General features: G+C 42.5%; 2 protein-coding genes across 5 annotated transcripts; one reads left to right on the top strand and one right to left on the bottom strand.

Moving 5' to 3' along the window:
- Positions 1-565: 565 nt before the first annotated feature.
- On the bottom strand, positions 566-6339 carry LOC110488286 (chromatin target of PRMT1 protein). 3 transcript variants are annotated; one of them, XM_021560453.2, is made up of 6 exons: positions 6030-6339; positions 5295-5378; positions 3972-4122; positions 3441-3624; positions 2143-2280; positions 566-1983 (listed from the first exon to the last, which is right to left on the bottom strand). In XM_021560453.2, the coding sequence occupies exons 2-6, from the start codon at positions 5357-5359 to the stop codon at positions 1766-1768; spliced, it is 756 nt and encodes a 251-aa protein (XP_021416128.2). In that variant the 5' UTR covers positions 5360-5378; positions 6030-6339; the 3' UTR covers positions 566-1765. The 3 variants fall into 3 exon arrangements, with proteins under 3 accessions (XP_021416128.2, XP_036826856.1, XP_036826857.1); XM_036970961.1 differs by having other exon boundaries at positions 4503-5378; positions 6030-6326; XM_036970962.1 differs by having other exon boundaries at positions 4998-5378; positions 6030-6326.
- On the top strand, positions 6305-17728 carry LOC110488289 (SNARE-associated protein Snapin). 2 transcript variants are annotated; one of them, XM_036970963.1, is made up of 6 exons: positions 6428-6552; positions 10310-10448; positions 10525-10633; positions 13294-13340; positions 13769-13887; positions 16079-17728. In XM_036970963.1, exons 2-6 carry the CDS (start codon positions 10310-10312, stop codon positions 16184-16186), a joined length of 522 nt encoding a protein of 173 aa, XP_036826858.1. In that variant the 5' UTR covers positions 6428-6552; the 3' UTR covers positions 16187-17728. The 2 variants fall into 2 exon arrangements, with proteins under 2 accessions (XP_021416134.2, XP_036826858.1); XM_021560459.2 differs by lacking the exons at positions 10310-10448; positions 10525-10633 and having other exon boundaries at positions 6305-6552.
- The last annotated feature ends 41 nt before the right edge of the window (positions 17729-17769 follow it).

Raw genomic sequence — 17769 nt, 5'->3', positions numbered from 1 at the left:
GTATTTAGTAATTGCTTTGTGATTAAGCCATGAGTCGAGCCATTTTAATTACAAGTGAATAGGGAATGTTCAAGAACAAAAAAAATGCTAATCACAACTACAATGCAATGTTGTACCATAGAGTGATTACAATTACTACGGAGAAACTTATGGTAAAGTCTTAACATATCAGAGACATTGATATATGATCAGGTCTCTACAAATCATTGTGTGTGAGTTTGTGGCCCGCCTGTCAGCTTGCATGATTCTTGCATTCTCCTTCAACCTCTTTCATCAATAAGGTGTTTTCGGCTACAGGACTGCCGGTGACTGGATGTTTGTTTGTCGCACCATGCTTGGTAAAAACCCTATACTGTCATGCGTAAAAAGCCCAGGAGGGTGTCGGTTTGAGAAACTGGATCTAGTGCGGCTGGCACCAATGATACCACGCTCGCTGTAGGAGAGATCCATTTTTGTGAAAATGAGTGTAAATGGTGGTGAGTGTAAATGGTGATTTAGCCAAAAAGCCAAGTGAATTAGTCTTGAGAGAATACATGATGGAACCAATATTCAAACAACAACTATGTTAAGAGAAGATGACAATATAAAGTTTATTCTCTTTTCTATGACACTAACCAGGTAGGAGAAGGAATTACATAGAAATTGGAGTTTAGATCATTTCATCCAGATGGACACAATCAATCTGAAAATATTTTTCACTCACTTCATTGGAGTGTTGTGTACAACAACCACAGCTTAAAGACCATTTCAAATGTATACAATTGACACCAGGAGGGAAGACCACTCACACATTTGCAACTTGATGGAAATATTTTGCACCTCCTTGTGTAGTTGCTTATTTGGTATGTCTAGCATCCATACAATGCTGTTAGGGGAATATCAACTGAAGACATCAACATACTTCAATTCACCAGAAGCAAAGCTTAAGTTAAGTTGGAGGCATGAAATTGGAGAAAAACAGAATGATTTCTCTAGAATTCCCCTGGTCATTTTCTTTAGATTTTTTTTTACTCGAGAGTCAAGTCGATGTACATTACTGCTAAAACAATAAAATGAGCATCCATTGCTAAATACAAATCCTAAAAAAAACATGGTAGTAAAAAAATAGGTTTACGAAATATGATAGGTGGATGCTAGCTGGACATGATTATGGCGCTGGGGGGGGGGGGGGGGGGGGCATGGTTCCTTCCCGAAAAAAGGAATTTGGACATAGATGCAAAGTTCAGTAACAGTCCAATTCAGCATCAAAACAGATTATGACAGGAGAGATTCTGGTCCAAAATGCAGGCCTTTCAGGAACATTGATAATATTGGTTCTTCAAGTCTCTAGTTTGGTAAGTGTCATCCATTCAAGTTGAAGATATTTGCGTTCTTCATGCACACTTGCACATACAGAAAAAGGGTTTAAAACCGCAGGTGTGTCTACGTTGCACTGATACTGATAGAATGGTCAAATCCAAATTCAGGGAAACAGTCCATTTCAAACAGTTCTCTTCATAGGCCCAACATTTTAGAGTGAGTTTGTATGCATGTGTGTCAGTGAGTAAGCAGGTTTCATATTTAAGCCCGAGGTTGTGATCACATCTAAAATTTTAGCCATGTAGTGCGAGACAGTGCACTCAGAGTTTACGTATGTGCGTTTATCATTACGTTTGTGTGGAGTAATAGCACTAAACAAGCTTCTCTCCATGTCACCATGTTATCAGTACTGTCTCACTAAGGGGTCTGTTGAAGGAGTCCCTGCTCTCGTGGTGGAGGTCCAGGTTCACTCCATGCCCTCTGGGTCAGCTTGGGCCATGTACGCATCCAGCTCAGCATCCAGGTTGCCCTTGGTCTTGGACATGTAGGCGTCAAGCTGGTTGTCCAGCTGCTCGCGGGTCATCCCTGGGCCACCTCCCCTGCCCCGGCCTCCTCTTGCCCCCCCACGACCGCGGCCACCACCCCTGCCGGCAAAGCTACCACGCCCACGCAGACCGCCTCGTCCTGGAGGCAGAGAGATGGTGGTCAACAACACCAACCAAACTACGATAGAATCACAATGCGTTAACAAAATGGCTGCTGCACAAATGTTCATGTAAACAAGAAACTTGAGGTAGATTGTGACATGTCAATATACAGATTTAAATCAGCCCAGCTCCATACCCCTGACTCCCACTCCTCTTCCGAAGGCACCTCCACGACCAGCAAACCCTCCTCTCTGACGCATCCCCCTACGGTGGGCCACCCGGCCTGGACCCCCTCTGCCACGCATCTGGCCCATGCCTGGGACAAGGCGATTCCCTATCACGACACAGGATGAAATAAAGGAACAGTTAGCTAGCGACTTAGCTGAAGGTTGATAAGTTAGCATTTAGGAATTTAACTATCAGATTTCAGTTTAAGAACAAAGTTGTCAAGTGAATACAAGAACCTTCTGCAAGCTTATCATTCACCCCCATCTCCGCCACACCTAACTAAAACAGCTAAAGTATTCCAATTCTATGAGGGGGGGGGGGGCAAAAAAAATAATGTTGCTTCGCAACTGTACTCCATCTTGTTTTAAGTTAGCCTTGACAGACAGGGTCATGGTGTTTGCCCATGTATTCTCTCGAATCACCTACTTCCGTTCTAGCTAGGCATGAGGTATTCTGACGGAATAACAATTAGCGAGACCGTAAATGCACTAATATAACTTCAAATGCTATGACCAAGATTGGGTAAAAAAAAAAGTTTTTTTTTTCTTTTACAGAATGCCGGTATGCAACAGATATGCGACGGCAGTGCACATTTTGTATCGGCACAATTACATAAACACAGATAAATTAAAGCCAATGTTTAGACATCAGGATTATTTAAATTAATTTCACTTGAAGTATTACCTTCATTTTTAAATTGTTTTATTCTAAATGGTTTCTAAAATCAATCCCCTCCACCAGGAGTGTGTAGAAATGGGTGTGGGGTGACTGTGTGGATAAGTAGGGAAAGTGCAGCTGTTAGATCCATCACCACATGTTCAGTTGCACAACAGTTGCTAAGATGCCAGGCCAATCAGGACAGCAGGGGGTTTATGGAGAGTGGAGTTACATGATTGAAAGCCACATTCCCTCAGGTTGAGGGGATGGACAGTAAACCAGGGGGTGAAGCCATACTTTGATTGACAGCTCCACCTGGACAGACAGCTGGGGTATTCCATTCAACTCAGCAGAGGGCATTTGTTCAAGCTAGTTTACAGATGAAGTCACCCCTTAAAATAACTAAATGTGCCTTTCCCCATATGCAAAAAAGTACAAGGCCAACATAAAAGCTGTGGAAAGTATATTCCAGCCCCAGGGTAGAACATTTCAGAGAAAACGGTCCTTGTCGTAGTCTTTCAACAATTTATGAGGCCAACATTTTCAGGTCTAACATAGTACCAAAATATCAATCCAAATAGGCTTTGCTGTGTGATACCAAATGCTCACCTCTCAGAGCCATAGCTCCCCTCAGGGCTCCTCCTCTGCCGCGGCCTCGCAGACCTCCTCTGGTCATCCCCCGCATCCCTCCAATGGAAAATCCCCGGCCTCCAGCACCCCCCCGCATCAAGGCCCCGATGGGCCTGCCCAGCCTGGCCTGGATGTTGCTCTTCCCCAGGCGTTGCTTCAGGCTCTGGGAGGGTTAGGTGGAAGATTGATACCAAGTGGCAGGGATAGGGAGGTGGTGAAGCACTCAGCATTTATGTGATCTGTATATGAACCTTTGCTCTACGGTCCCCTCTCTTACTAGGTCTGCGTCAAGCATTTCAAGTTCCCAATATATTCTGATTTCAAGTGTAAAGTATTTTTCCCGATCCCCACCATACACTTATATAGAACATGGCCTGTTTCCGGTGTCCCATTCCTCTCTCCTTCTCACCCGTTTAGTTCTTCAGATGTCTCCCCATTTGTTTCTATCTCAATTCATCTTACCGTGAGGAATTGCAGAAAGACTAAATGAGATGGAGCACCTTATCTCACCTGCTTGTGGTGCAGGGCGGCCTGCACAGAGGGTCTGTTCTCCATCTGCTGGGCGAGGCGACGGTTCCGGGCGCTGGCCATGTGTTGCTGCTGCATGGTGGCTCGCACACTCACCGCTGTCGGCGCCTTGTTCTTCAGCATGGTAGTGAAGCTTTGGAGGGGAGGGGGAGCGGGACAGAAGGGGGAAGAGGAGGGAAAGAGAGGATACGGAGGGGGAGGGAGGGTTCCAAATCAAGTCATTTCTCATACCATGGACACGGCCACAGGAGCTGTGGTGTGTTATGAATGCCCCACTTGTTGGCACCTCACTCTCTTTGTTTCTCTCTCTCAGTGTTAAGTATTTGACAACCCAAAATGTCTTCTGGAAGCAATTCAGCACATTTTAGGTTAAAGTAAAACAAAGTAGAAAGATGGATGAAAAGGCAGTAGAAGAAACACTGGAACAGATGGGACAGATTGGAAGACAAGAATGAGAAAGGCAGGAGAGAACAGAAAGAGGATTTTCAAGAGAGGAGAGTGATTGCCACTTACAGGCCTCCCGCCACCTTGTTTTGATGTCATCCGCCTGCGAAAAAGGCCTGGCGGAGGTTGGAGGCCCAGGACTGGAGGGGTATCTGGCAACCCAGCCACTTACAGCCCGGACCGTGCCTTGTGCTCACACCACACATGAGAATAGAAGGGGGAGAGAGAATAGAAGGGGGGCGGGGGGGGGTTGGTCACGTCCGGGCTAGGACTGGGCACCTAGTCTTATAGAAAGACTTCAGAGCACAGAAAATTTAAGTGGTAGCAAAGAGAGGAAGAGGAGACAAATGGCTAAACAAACAGTCATTTAGTTGAGAGAGAGTTGTGGGTGTAGAGAGGGTTGGAGAGGAGCGGGAGGGTGCTTTGGCACACCCTCCCCTTTTCATTGGTTTGGTCTCTCCTCTCCCATACGTACAGTATATTTTGGGTTGTGTGACACACAGAGAGGAGTGCCCGGGCATATCAGGAGTGCAGCCTGTGCCCATTCTAGGGCAGTCGCCTTACCAAGCATCACCGTTACCCTCTCTCCTTGGGTCTAAGTGTGCACTGCTCACACAAAAGGTTGGCCCGGAGCACCATGTTGCACTCCAAACTCTGTTTGTTAAACTTTTTGTCAGCAAATGCTGACTACGGCATGCCTTTTGAGTGAGCGGAGCACACGTCGGCCCTGGGCAGTCTAGCGTCCATGTCTGGTCAGGTCCCCAACAGTGGCCTTCCGTAGTAGAGCACACTAGGGCCGTCTGTACCACTGTTTCGCCCTTCGCCTCGCTTAGTGCTGTCAGGGTGCGTAGCGCGTCTCACCGCTCATTCAGGGACTGCTTGGTGGTGCTTTTCAGCACAACTTTTTGGGAGGAGGGAGCACTCATTTTGACTTCACTGGAACTCCTTGGAACAAGCAACAGACAAGAGAGGGGGGGATAGATCAAATTGTAAAGGGAGGGGGGAGAGGGGACTGGTTAGAAAAACTTCACAAGCAAGGAGATGGAAATACACCCGTGTTGGCCATTTCATCTGTGCTTAACTAACTAGTTGTATAATAATTCATTATATTTAGCTGGCAAAATGGTTAACGTAGTTTGTAGATCGCTAGCGTTGGCTAGTTGTGGGATCCAACTAGTTAGTTAGCATTAACCAATAATTGGATGCATAATTTTAATTAAGAAAACGCCACGGGCTCGAAATAAACATATCGTGGACATTGCAGGCACAACATAACGTTACAAGTCCAGTTAATAAGAAAGAAAATGTACCACATGCGTTGACTTCACTGCGTTTGAAAGACAAACGAGAGACGGGACATCTACAAAAACTATAGTAACGTTACCTATTCGCGGTAGTTAATTAACTAGCTATAAACAGCCTGTAAGCAACAACAAAAAAAGGAACCTGCAGTGTGAGCTAACGTTGGGCTGGCGTCCCCAACGAGTCAGAATATTAGTCAACGTAAATAACGTTAGCTAGCTAACTAGCTATAAACTATTTTAAAAAGTAAACATTGTCTGAAACAAGTTCAGTAGACGATTGGTAGAAACTTACTTTGATCGGTGCTTGTTATGTCAATACTCGTTTCACTTGGCTAGCAAGCGAACTACTAGCTGTGCTAGTTATCTTCGTTAACTTGAGCGATGAACCAGTTACGAGTTAGCTAGTAGCTAAGCTAGTTGCAGCCGAAAGATCTGGATCCACTTCTCACTTGATGTTTTCTTTCGCCTTGCTCTTTCGGATAATATTAAAATACGAACTATCCTAGCTAGCTACAATGATTAAAACAGTAACGTTATTTTTTTTTTTTTTTAAACTGAGAACAGCCTGTTCTCCCTATCTCCCTTCTTTACAAAATGGTGCTAACTGGCGGAAAATGGAGATGCTTTATAGCTACGTCACATAGTTACTTCCTGGAGGGGTTTACGTTTGTTGTTGTCACTGTTTCTGGAGGAGAAATGGCTGCCGCTCTAGCTGTGGTGGAGACACCGTCCGGGAAAGATGCAATTGCAGAAGGACTGCTTGACCTCTTAAAACCAGCTGTCCAGCAGCTTGATCTTCATGTACACTCAGTGAGGTGGGTAGCTAGTAGCAAGATATGTGCTTCGACTTCAAATGTGCCTGCTAGATACCGCTCCATTCACAGCTAGCTAGCTTGCTATCAAATATGATGCTTTCAAGACAACTGGGAACACAACAAAACATGGTCAAATCTTGACGTGGATGATCTTTAGGTTTAAAAGTCCGTGTTCTAGAAAGAGGCCAGTGTTCCCAGTTGTTTTGAACGCAGAAATAAGACATGACAGTCCAGCGATGCAGTCCTTCCTCGTCCCTAGTAATGTCTCGTCCCTAGTCGGAACTAGGAAATGTTCTACTAGCTAACGGTAGAGAAATAATAATGCCGTCTTTTTGTAGGCATGAACTCCGCCATGGTGTGTTGGACAATGCCTATGGGGAAAATGAATGGCGTTTTTGGATAAACGCCAAAAAATAAGGTCTGTGCTAAAACGGCTTAGGAGATCTTATACGTTTTTGTTCTATGATCATCTTCAACAGCTAACGCCACCTTTTTGAGAATTTGTAATAAAAAAAGCACATTAAGCACACAAAGGCTTCATCGTTCATAAAGGGCATGCTGACTTAACTGACTGTTAACTCAAAGAACAAAATGCATTTATTCCAAAAACCCTATTATTTCCCCATTATTTTTTCCATAGGGATGGTTGAGCGAACCAGAGGTAACTCATTCTGGGTTTAAGGACTACAAGCTAGCAAGCTCTATAACTACAACCAGTTAGCAAGTCAGTTTCCTAGTTCCGACTAGCACGTGAATGAGGCGTTAGTTATCAGGGACAGAGATTCCCTAAAAACATGCCGCTTCGATATAGTTTCAAGTTTTATCAGTTGTATGTACGGGATACACATGGTATACACCAGCCAACAAAATGCTTATGTGACCCCTCTTTCTTCAGGCAGCTTTGTTATGACTTTAACTAAGCACGTACTGATAGAGAGAGAATACCTGGGTTATATCAGGGTGGGCATATATATATATATATATATATATATATATATATATTTGGAAACACCTGCTCATTCCAGAGTTTTTATTTTATTTTTTACTATTTTCTACATTGTAATAGTGAAGAGATCCAAACTATGAAATAGAACATACATGATTCCATATGAGTTATTTCATATTATTGATGTCTTTGTTATTATTCTACAATGTAGAAAATAGTAAAAATAAAGTAAATCCCTGTAGGTCTACAGGACACTGTGTATTACCATGAGTCAGTATGCCCATGAATGATACAGGGATAAGATAAACCATGAGACTGTATATGTACCATGTATAGAATAATGCTGTGCCTCCACCTAATAAGCAATAAGACGTGAAAGGTTATAATTAGCTTATTAGGAAACTACATGATACACCCACACAGTGACAAGCACAACCTTTTTCCTCCACGATAGTAGAATTGATTCAAACTAAAGATAATGGTCAAAAATAAATTAGAATGTAAAAAAAATAAAGACACAGCAATTATCACAAAGAACAATGAGCCACGGAGGAACACAGAATAATACTGGACCTAATAAAACCCTGAGAGAAATTGTAAACTGGTAGAATATTAAAACCTCAAAATGAGAAAATTATTTGAATAAGATTCATAAATCAACAGTATTGCAATTTTACAAATATATATATTTACATCTTAGTCATTTAGCAGACACTCTTATTCAGAGCGACTTACAGTAGGGAGTGCATACATTTTTATACTGGTCCCCCGTGGGAGTTGAACTCACAACCCTGGCATTGCAAGTGCCATACTCTAGTGAGCCACATGGGCTATAACAAATATGGATCAAACCCTGTAAACAGCTGAAACCCGGGGGAAAATATACTGTAGCTAAAGTTACTTTCCAAACCTAGAACCCTAGTATGCTGAAGCTAGTTTGAAACTAGTACCAGAATATATACCTAAAAGCCGGTAGATGGTAAAGTTAAAAAACATGTATTTTTATTTTTTACAAACAATAAAAACCTTGGGGCACCCTGAAAAAAATATTAATAAGTTTGGCCCTTGTCCTTGGACACAGAGGGGTTAAACATTCAAGTTACCACCCATCCAGTGAAGAGAGGGGAACCGGACAGAGTAGGTAACCGGCATCCGTCAATGAGAGGACCAGGCCCTCCACAGGATTTAACAGGTGAAAAATCAACTAGGGAGCTCCATTGGTGCCGAGAGAGAACTTGCACAACAACTGCAGGAAGCCGGTGATGATGTAGTGGTAGGATCAATAGGATCCTGCTGGTAGAGTAGGTAGCTGCTTAGGTAGCTGTACCGACTAGCTTGGCTAGCCAGCATGTCGTTCGACTGTCCCTCGAGGATGATGACCAATCCGGTGAACCACAAAATTAAACAAGAATAGTGAGTGAAAAGGAACTGGCTACACTCATACCGCCCCTGAGTATTAAACAAAAAGCTAATTGAACAATGAACTTCGGTGTCTCAAGACTCTAGCGAAATCCGTCGTTGTTCCCCAAGATCACCTCAGTCCAACTCCCGCGTACCCGCCCAATCTACTTCATGCAGCACCTTACATGGACAGTTCTGTACGGGGACGCAGGCAGTTCCAGAACGCAGACATGACTATTGCCACACAATAAATTACATCCAGTCTTTAAAGGGGGTTACAATTCCAATTACTTGCAGGTTCCTTCTCGAAATGCAACAACAATAAGAAATTATAAAATATAAGAATGCAAACATAAAGGAAATGGCTCAGTAGAATATAAAAATATTTGAGCATATGTATAATAAAGGAAGGCACCATTTATATTCCAATATTTGGGTACAGGTGTCTAAATTGTACAGTATTTAGCAATTATAATAAGAGTCTGGTTGTAACATTTGTGTTGTGTGTGCGTGATAGAGTGCATGTGTGCGTGATAGAGTGCATGTGTGCTAAGGTGCAGAGAATCAGAGCAGGTGGTCAGTCCAGTTCAAGTGTTCAGCAGTCTAATTGCTTGTAGATAGGAACTGTCTCTGAGCCTTTTGGTATCAGACCTTCCGACACCGTCCACCTGATGGTATGGGAGTGAACAGCTCGTAGCTGGGGTGTGTGGGGTCCTTAACGATGCTGCAGGCCTTCCTCAGGCACAGTTTTGAGTAAATGTCCTGGATGGGTGGGAGCATGATCCTAGTGATGTACTGTGCCGTCTTCACCCCCTGCTGGAGGGCTTTGCGGTCGTGGACGGAGCAATTCCTGTACCAGGCCATGATACAACCGGTCAGGACGCTCTCGAGGGTGCATTGGTAGTATTTGGAGAGAATCCCGGGATGGCATGCTGAATTTCTTTAGCCGCCTTAGGAAGTAGAGACGCCCTCTTGACAAGAGTGGTGGTGTTGTTGGTCCATGTCAAGTCCTCGGTGATGTGGAAGCAGAAGAACTTAAAACTGCTGACTCTCTGTACTGCAGTCCCGTTCTTGTGGATTGGGGCATGTTCCCTCTTCTGCTTCCTGAAGTCAACAATGAAATCCTTTGTTTTGCTGACGTTGAGGGAGAGGTTGTTGTCCTGGCACCAGAATGCCAGTTCACTTACCTCCTCCCTATAGGCTGACTTTAAGAGTCAGTATGGAGGAGGTGTTGTTACCAATCCTCACAGCCTGTGGTCTGCCCGTCAGGAAGTCCAGGGCCCAGTTGCAGAGGGTGGTGTCCAGATCCAGGGCTCTGAGCTTTGTGTCGAGCTTGGAGGGAACAATTGTGTTGAATGCTGAACTGTAGTCACTGAACAGCATTCTCACATAGGTGTTCCTCTTGTCCAGATGTGTTACAGCTGTGTGAATAGCGATGGAAATGGCATCTTCCGTGGATCTGTTGGAGCGGTAGGCAAATTGGAGTGGGTCCAGCGTGTGTGGCCTGCTGGCCATGATCAGCACCTTGAAGCACTTCATGATGACCGGGGTGAGTGCGACAGGGCGATAGTCATGTCGCCTTGTTTTTCTTGGACACTGGGATGATGGTGGTCTCCTTGAAGCAGGTGGGGAATACAACCTGGGAGAGGAAGAGGTTGAAGATGTCCGAGAAGACAGCTTTTCAGCACACACTCTGAGGAAGCGGCCAGGGATGCCATCTGGACCGGCGGCTTTGTGAGTTTTCACTCTTCAGAGTTTTCTCGGAGAGCAAAAGCACCTGGTCCTCCGAAGCAGTGAGAGTCTTCCTGAATGGCTATTGTCTGCCTCAAAGCGAGTATAGAATGTGTTAAGCTCGTCTGGGAGGGAGGCTTAGGTGGGCACTACACAGCTGGATTTGCCTTTCTAGTCCGTAATGGTCTATAATCCTTCCCACATGAGTCTGAGTTGTCTGACATAAATTCAAGTTTGAGTCTGTGTTGTCTTTTTGCGTCCCTAATGGATTTGTGGAGCTCGTACCTGCTTGCCCTGTGTGTGTTGTACGCCATCGAGTCATTGGGGTTCGTTCTGCTGGCATTGAATGCTGCAGTACGGGCTCTCAGCATGGTATGGCTTAGAGGTCAACCGATTAATCGGAATGGCCAATTTAATTAGGGCCGATTTCAAGTTTTCAAAACAATCGGAAATTGGTAATTTTGGATGCCGATTTAAAAAAAAATAATAATAATAATTTTTACACCTTTGTTTATTCTTTATTTAACTAGGCAAGTCAGTTAAGAACACATTCTTATTTTCAATGACGGCCTAGCAACGGTGGGTTAACTGCCTTGTCCAGGGGCAGAACGACATATTTTTTTACATTGTCAGCTCAGGGATTCAATCTTGCAACCTTACGGTTAACTAGTCCAATGCTCTAACCTCCTGCCTCACGAGGAGCCCACCTGTTACGCTAATTCAGTAAGAAGCCAAGGTAAGTTGCTAGCTAGCATTAAACTTAATCAATCATAATCACTAGTTATAACTACACATGGTTGATGATATTACTAGTTTATCTAGCGTGTCCTGCGTTGCAGTGCGCATTCGCGAAAAAGGACTGTCGTTGCTCCAACGTGTACCTAACCATAAACATCAATGCCTTTCTAAAAATCAATATGCAGAAGTATATTTTTAAACCTGCATATTTAGCTACAAGAAATCCAGGTTAGCAGGCAATATTAACCTGGTGAAATTGTATTACTTCTCTTGCGTTCATTGCACGCAGAGTCAGGGTGGGCATATGCAACAGTTTGGGCCGCCTGGCTCATTGCGAACTAATTTGCCAGAATTTTACGTAATTATGACATAACATTGAAGGTTGTGCAATGTAACAGGAATATTTAGACTGATGGATGCCACCCGTTAGATAAAATACGGAATGGTTCCGTATTTCACTGAAAGAATAAATGTCTTGTTTTCGAGATGATAGTTTCCGGATTCGACCATATTAATGACCTAAGGCTCGTATTTCTGTGTGTTATTATGTTATAATTAAGTCTATGATTTGATAGAGCAGTCTGACTGAGCGGTGGTTGGCAGCAGCAGGCTCGTAAGCATTCATTCAAACAGCACTTTTGTGCGTTTTGCCAGCAGCTCTGCTGTTTATGACTGGTAGGCTGGTGTAACGATTTGATGTGAAATGGCTAGCTAGTTAGGGTAACGCTGCTTCGAGGGTGGTAGTTGTAGTTGTGCATACAACATAATCAACACATTTCCTAATGAAGCCTGTGACTGCGAATGTATATTCCTTAACATTGATGATGTTGTGTTCCTGGTTCGAGCCCAGGGAGGAGCGAGGAGAGGGACGGAAGCTATACTGTTACACTGGCAATACTAAAGTGCCTATAAGAACATCCAATAATCAAAGGTATATGAAATACAAATGGTATAGAGAGAAATAGTCCTATAAATCCTATAACTGCAACCTAAAACTTCTTACCTGGGAATATTGAAGACTCATGTTAAAAGGAACCACCAGCTTTCATATGTTCTCATGTTCTGAGCAAGGAACTTAAACGTTAGCTTTCTTACATGGCACATATTGCACTTTTACTTTCTTCTCCAACACTTTGTTTTTGCATTATTTAAACCAAATTGAACATGTTTCATTATTTATTTGAGGCTAAATAGATTTGATTGATGTATTATATTAAGTTAAAATGTTCATTCAGTATTGTTGTAATTGTCATTATTACAAATACATTTTAAAAAATCAGCCGATTAATCGGTATTGGCTTTTTTGTCCTCCAATAATCGGTATCGGCGTTGAAAAATCATAATCGGTCGACCTCTAGTACGGATATGTCCGTTCATCCAGGGATTTTGGTTGGGGTATGTCCGGATTGTAGTTGTACATACAACATAATCAACACATTTCCTAATGAAGCCTGTGACTGCGAATGTATATTCCTTAACATTGATGATGAGTCTTGGGTGATTAATCTTTGAACATATTCCAATCAGTATACTCAAAAACGGTCCTGCATTATTGAGTCTGCCTCCTGTGTCCAGTGCCTCACTATTCTCTGTGTTGGTGGATCAGCTACAACTTTTTCATAGCAAGTTAAGAGATCTTACGTAGCAGGTTAGGATAATTAGGTTAGGAAAAGGGTTAGTGTTAGAGAAAATGCTCTCCTAACCTGCTACGAAAAGTCACTTGTATTGAAGAGGCGTGTTTTTAGGGATGGACATTCTGGATGTCTCCTTTCCTCATTACTTTGTTACTTGCTGTAGCCCAAGTAGGCCTATGCTACAGATGTCAATGGAGTCTGCTGTAACCACTCTTTGTCTGTTGTAGTAGCAATGATTGTTACTTTACTATTTTTCTCTATGAATAATGCTATTGTGTTTTCTTGTTATAGGGAAAGCCAGGTGGAACTACGAGAACACATAGACAATCTAGCCACAGGTAAAATTATTTACTTTTACATGCTTATTATGCCTTCCCGGGGGAACAGGGAAGTGGAGTGGTGCCAGGTTAATGCACTTGACCCTGTGAAAGAAAGCCCTTAGCCAAGCCCATGAAAACCAGTGTGTGAGACAGGCAGACGCTGCTGTGATGTGACCAGTACAACCACAGATTTTGACGCTTGTGTAAGCTCATGTGCTGCCTGGGGGTAATTAAATTGAAAGAGGTATATCCTTTATTCAGAACCTGTGATTTTCATGAGATCATAAAAAAAAGTTTTTTAAATTATATACAGAATCAATCCTACAGTTGAAGGTATGAATAAGACCTGAATACCTTACCAAAATGGCTGCTGTCTTTTATCAATTTTCTTTATGGTTAGCCAAACCACCCTGTCAGTCATCCTCAGCTCATCCCTTCATTTTTAGAGCTGTGCAGGATAAATGAGCACCAGAAGGTGGTGCTAGACCTGGACCCCTATGTGAAAAAGCTGCTGAATGCGAGACGCAGGGTGGTGCTGGTCAACAACATACTACAGAATGCTCAGGTCAGTGGCTCAAAGCAAGAGCTTGGATGCTTTCTTTCTTATTTGCCTGTGCTGTTTTGTGGGCCTTCTTTTACTCCTGTCATTTTACCTAACACTCTTTTTATGTGTCACTGTGTCCAATTCATTGTTTTAGTGTTCATCCCATGTGTCCATCTATACATTAAATATGTGGATGAAATGTGTATTTGTTCAATTCCAATGGGCATGGCAATTCTGCCTTGTCTGTGCATTTTGCATTTATGCAGCTCTGCTAGCTACTCGGGTGCAGTGGCCATTTTATCATGTAAATCTTGGGATGCATGCCAGCAAAGCCACTAAACAATACATGAATTGATCTATAATGGTGACAAACGGTGCCAACAAACCTACATAAAGATGTCCCAACACATTACCACTGCTACTCCTGGCTTTCAGCTGAGACTTATCTGGCAGCAAAACAGTTAATTCAGTCTCATTTACATAACTGATATGGCTGACTTGCTTAAACAAATGTGGTTTCTAATGACAATTGAGATGTACAAACTATGGCATTAGGGGACGACAAGCAGATTAAAGGCAATCCGTAATTTTGATTAAGACAATGAGCTAGCTAGGACGGATGTAGTCAATATAACAATTGTTTTAGCACTTTTGAAATGTACAGCGACAGAATTCAGAACATGGGCCGTTCTTACAGTGTTCTCACTGTACACTAAGTCAGAACCGTAGGATAAATAAAGGGGGCATATAAGCAGACAATGAAAGCTCTTACAATATTCAATGATTACATTTCTCTAAAACAGGTTATAGGCTGGCTACATGCGTACCACCAATTCAGAACAGTAGGCAAAGTTAAGAGGGGTAAATAGACCAAATTATTAGGGTGAGGCACATGTGCTACTAACATCTTACTACACAACATACACTTAGTATTACTTTCTTAGCTACAGTATACATATCTCCCTGGCATATTAGATAATTAATGCAGCAGCGTACAATACATTTTTGGACTCACCTTGTTGTGCTGTGCTCACTTGAACAGGAAGGTGGTGGGTGGTTCTTCATGCGCAAATGTTATCATCAAAGTCGGGCATTCTATGGATTTATGGTGCTTTCAAAACAACTGGGAACTCAGGGGGGGAAAAACAAGGTTGAATCATGATGTTGTCATTGATCTTCAGGTCGTAGCTCTAGAAAGAGGCCTGATTTACAATTCCTAGTTGGGTGACAGTTCAAAACGTATTTTTCCAGTCAGAGCTCATTTATTCCCGACTTCCCAGTTGTTTTGAACTCACTGAAGTCAATATTTCCGCAGTTCCGAGTTAACAGTTGTTTTGAGCGCGGAACAAATCATGCTTCATTGACAGTGTATGGACAATGTTGAATGTTAATCATTTTAAACTTGGAAAAGAGCCCCTTAATCCCAAATTTGGGACCACACAGTCACTGTCACTGATTCCTTCCAAACCACACATTTTTTAATTTGCGATTTCCAACTTGTGTAATGTTTATGTCCAATGGCCGATGAGCAGCGATATGTTTTATCTATAATTTCTCTTCATTATTTCTCTTCATATGACAAGGATTTGCCAGTAGATTGTCGACTTGATTCATGATGACTGCTAGCTAAGATTTTGGAAGTATGATTTTGACAGTCCAATCAAAGCTACTGTAGATATGTGACTTGACGTCATTTTATCTGTGGCCAATGACCTTGAGCCTTCTTGAATGGGCACTTCTAATGTAACTCTATGGCAGCACCCAAAGGGCTAGAATTTTCGAGGTCTACTCTTAGACTTGGCAGTGACGCAGTGTCCCCATGAGTGACAGAACACTGAGCCAATCACAGCGCAATGCTCCATATTTTCTGCTGGCTTGCCCCACCACCACAGAAAGCACTGAGCTAGGCTGAAACACCTGCATTTTGGAGCTGCCTTACTCAAGAAAAAAAAGAGACCATGTTTGTATGTGGCTTTATTAACTAAATTATATATTATTATTTTTACATTCTTTGCAAATTGATATGTGACACGTATTAATGCCAAAATAACATGCAAAACAGGCAAGTCCAAAACATGTTTTATTTTATTTTATCTACGGCTCAGGCCGTGAATGACGAGTCGCCACTGCTCAGGTGGTATATTATTTCAAACTTCTGACTTTCAACATTCAATGCTCACTTGAATTTCACTCACTCTTTCTCCCTCTCTAGGAACGGCTGCGACGGCTCAATCACAATGTCGCCAAGGAGACGGCGCGTCGAAAGACCATGCTGGAGACCTCTGGAGCGTTCACTCCTCGGTCGCCTAGTAAACAATGACCACAGCCTCACTCCTCAGCCTTGAAAACAACACAACTTGTCTGCCTTCCTCCTGGACTTAATAAAGTTTTCACATTCAACTTTCCACTGGGGTTGGGCGGTATCCAGATTTTCATACCTTCATACCGTTCCTGTACCATACCGGGGTATACGGGATTATCGTCAGTGTGCACAAGGGGCGCTATTTATTTTCAAATGTAAAGAGTGTATATATATGTGTGTGTTGGTCCCAACAAATGATTACAAATTACTAGTGAATTCCCATAGCGAATGCTAATAAGCGCAAGCGAACATAAACGAATTGCAAGGACAGATACTCACGGTTTGCTGTAGTACAAAATAAATATTAGATAGCAGGGATATTGATCCATTAGGGATTGATTGTCTTTGCTGTAACCAAGAAGCTTGATCTAGCTGCATAGCTGGAGCCCTGAGATGATCATTTATTTGGCACATCATAGATGGTTAACTTTTATGCAGTGGCATAGCAAACGGTATTGAAAATCATAACATCTGTATTTCAGAATGTCCCGGCATACTCAAGCCTACGCTGTGAGATTGGGTGGAATATTTCTTTCCATTCTCACAGACTATGCTCATTTTATCTGCTGAAACACCGACCTTACCTCTGCTTTGTGCTAATGTTCAACGAGTACATATCTTGTATAGTCATAAATTACTATTTTACAATAAGCCAAAAGCAATTAGAATCAGGAGCGCTTTGCTTCAGAAACGGACACAAATTGATACAATGTTAAGATTGTGCAAGCTAAAATTAGAATTGAAAATAAAAATAATTGGAAAGCGATCTAAAGTCATGCTTTTCACCATTGCATATATGTACAGCTTTGCTATGGCCACAGGAGGGCATGGTTCATCCTTAACACATGACACTGTTTGACTAAGGTTTGCCAAACAATCACTTGTCACACTATTTTTCACAGTTCATGAAAATGAATTAAACAATGCATTTAATTTGTTCAGACATTGCAACTCAAATAGGATTAAATGTAGAACCATGGGTGGCTGGTTATCCTCAAGTTATTCAAGGAAATGTGAGTTTACAGGCTTTGGGCATACAGATTTTTACGAACCTCTTTCCAGAATATGTGAATGGATGCCTCTTCATTCCATTCAAAGCTATGCCCACAGATATGTAATTGATGGAACCGGTTTCTCTGAAGGGTGATGTATTTTTTGTCTCTATGGACTCTGTAACTAGACCCGGCAATATAATATAGTGCAGAAAAAAAAAGATGCAAGGAATGTTTGGAAACAGCCGTCACTGTTTCACGCTTCTAGCAGCAGCTGATATGCACCGCTGCCTGATACGGTGTGTCAAACCTTTTTTTTCTTGATGTCAAATCGAATTTTATTGGTTCCATACACATATTTTGCTGATGTTATCGCAGGTGCAGCGAAGTGCTTATGTTTCTAGCTCCGACGGTGTAGTAATACCTAATAGTACAAAACATCATGTTAGTGACAACATCTGTACTTAGTAGATGCAATTGAATAAAACAGAAGCATTACTATTTTCCTATATTGTGAATTGTGCAAATACTCTGTTAGTGTATACATTT

Source organism: Oncorhynchus mykiss, chromosome 32 (assembly GCF_013265735.2).
Source record: "Oncorhynchus mykiss isolate Arlee chromosome 32, USDA_OmykA_1.1, whole genome shotgun sequence".
NCBI lineage: Eukaryota > Metazoa > Chordata > Actinopteri > Salmoniformes > Salmonidae > Oncorhynchus > Oncorhynchus mykiss.
Note: the sequence above shows the minus strand (reverse complement) of the source record. Positions and strands in the feature narration are given on the sequence as shown.

Coding starts and splice junctions, on each gene's coding strand:
- LOC110488286 (XM_021560453.2), bottom strand. CDS start 5,359: ATGAGTGCTCCCTCCTCCCAAAAAGTTGTGCTGAAAAGCACCACCAAG. Junction 3,625..3,971: donor CCGCCCTGCACCACAAGCAG/GTGAGATAAGGT, acceptor TAACCCTCCCAG/AGCCTGAAGCAACGCCTGGG. Junction 2,281..3,440: donor GGGAGCTATGGCTCTGAGAG/GTGAGCATTTGG, acceptor GTGTCGTGATAG/GGAATCGCCTTGTCCCAGGC.
- LOC110488289 (XM_036970963.1), top strand. CDS start 10,310: ATGTGTTACAGCTGTGTGAATAGCGATGGAAATGGCATCTTCCGTGGA. Junction 13,341..13,768: donor CATAGACAATCTAGCCACAG/GTAAAATTATTT, acceptor CTTCATTTTTAG/AGCTGTGCAGGATAAATGAG. Junction 13,888..16,078: donor ACATACTACAGAATGCTCAG/GTCAGTGGCTCA, acceptor CTCCCTCTCTAG/GAACGGCTGCGACGGCTCAA.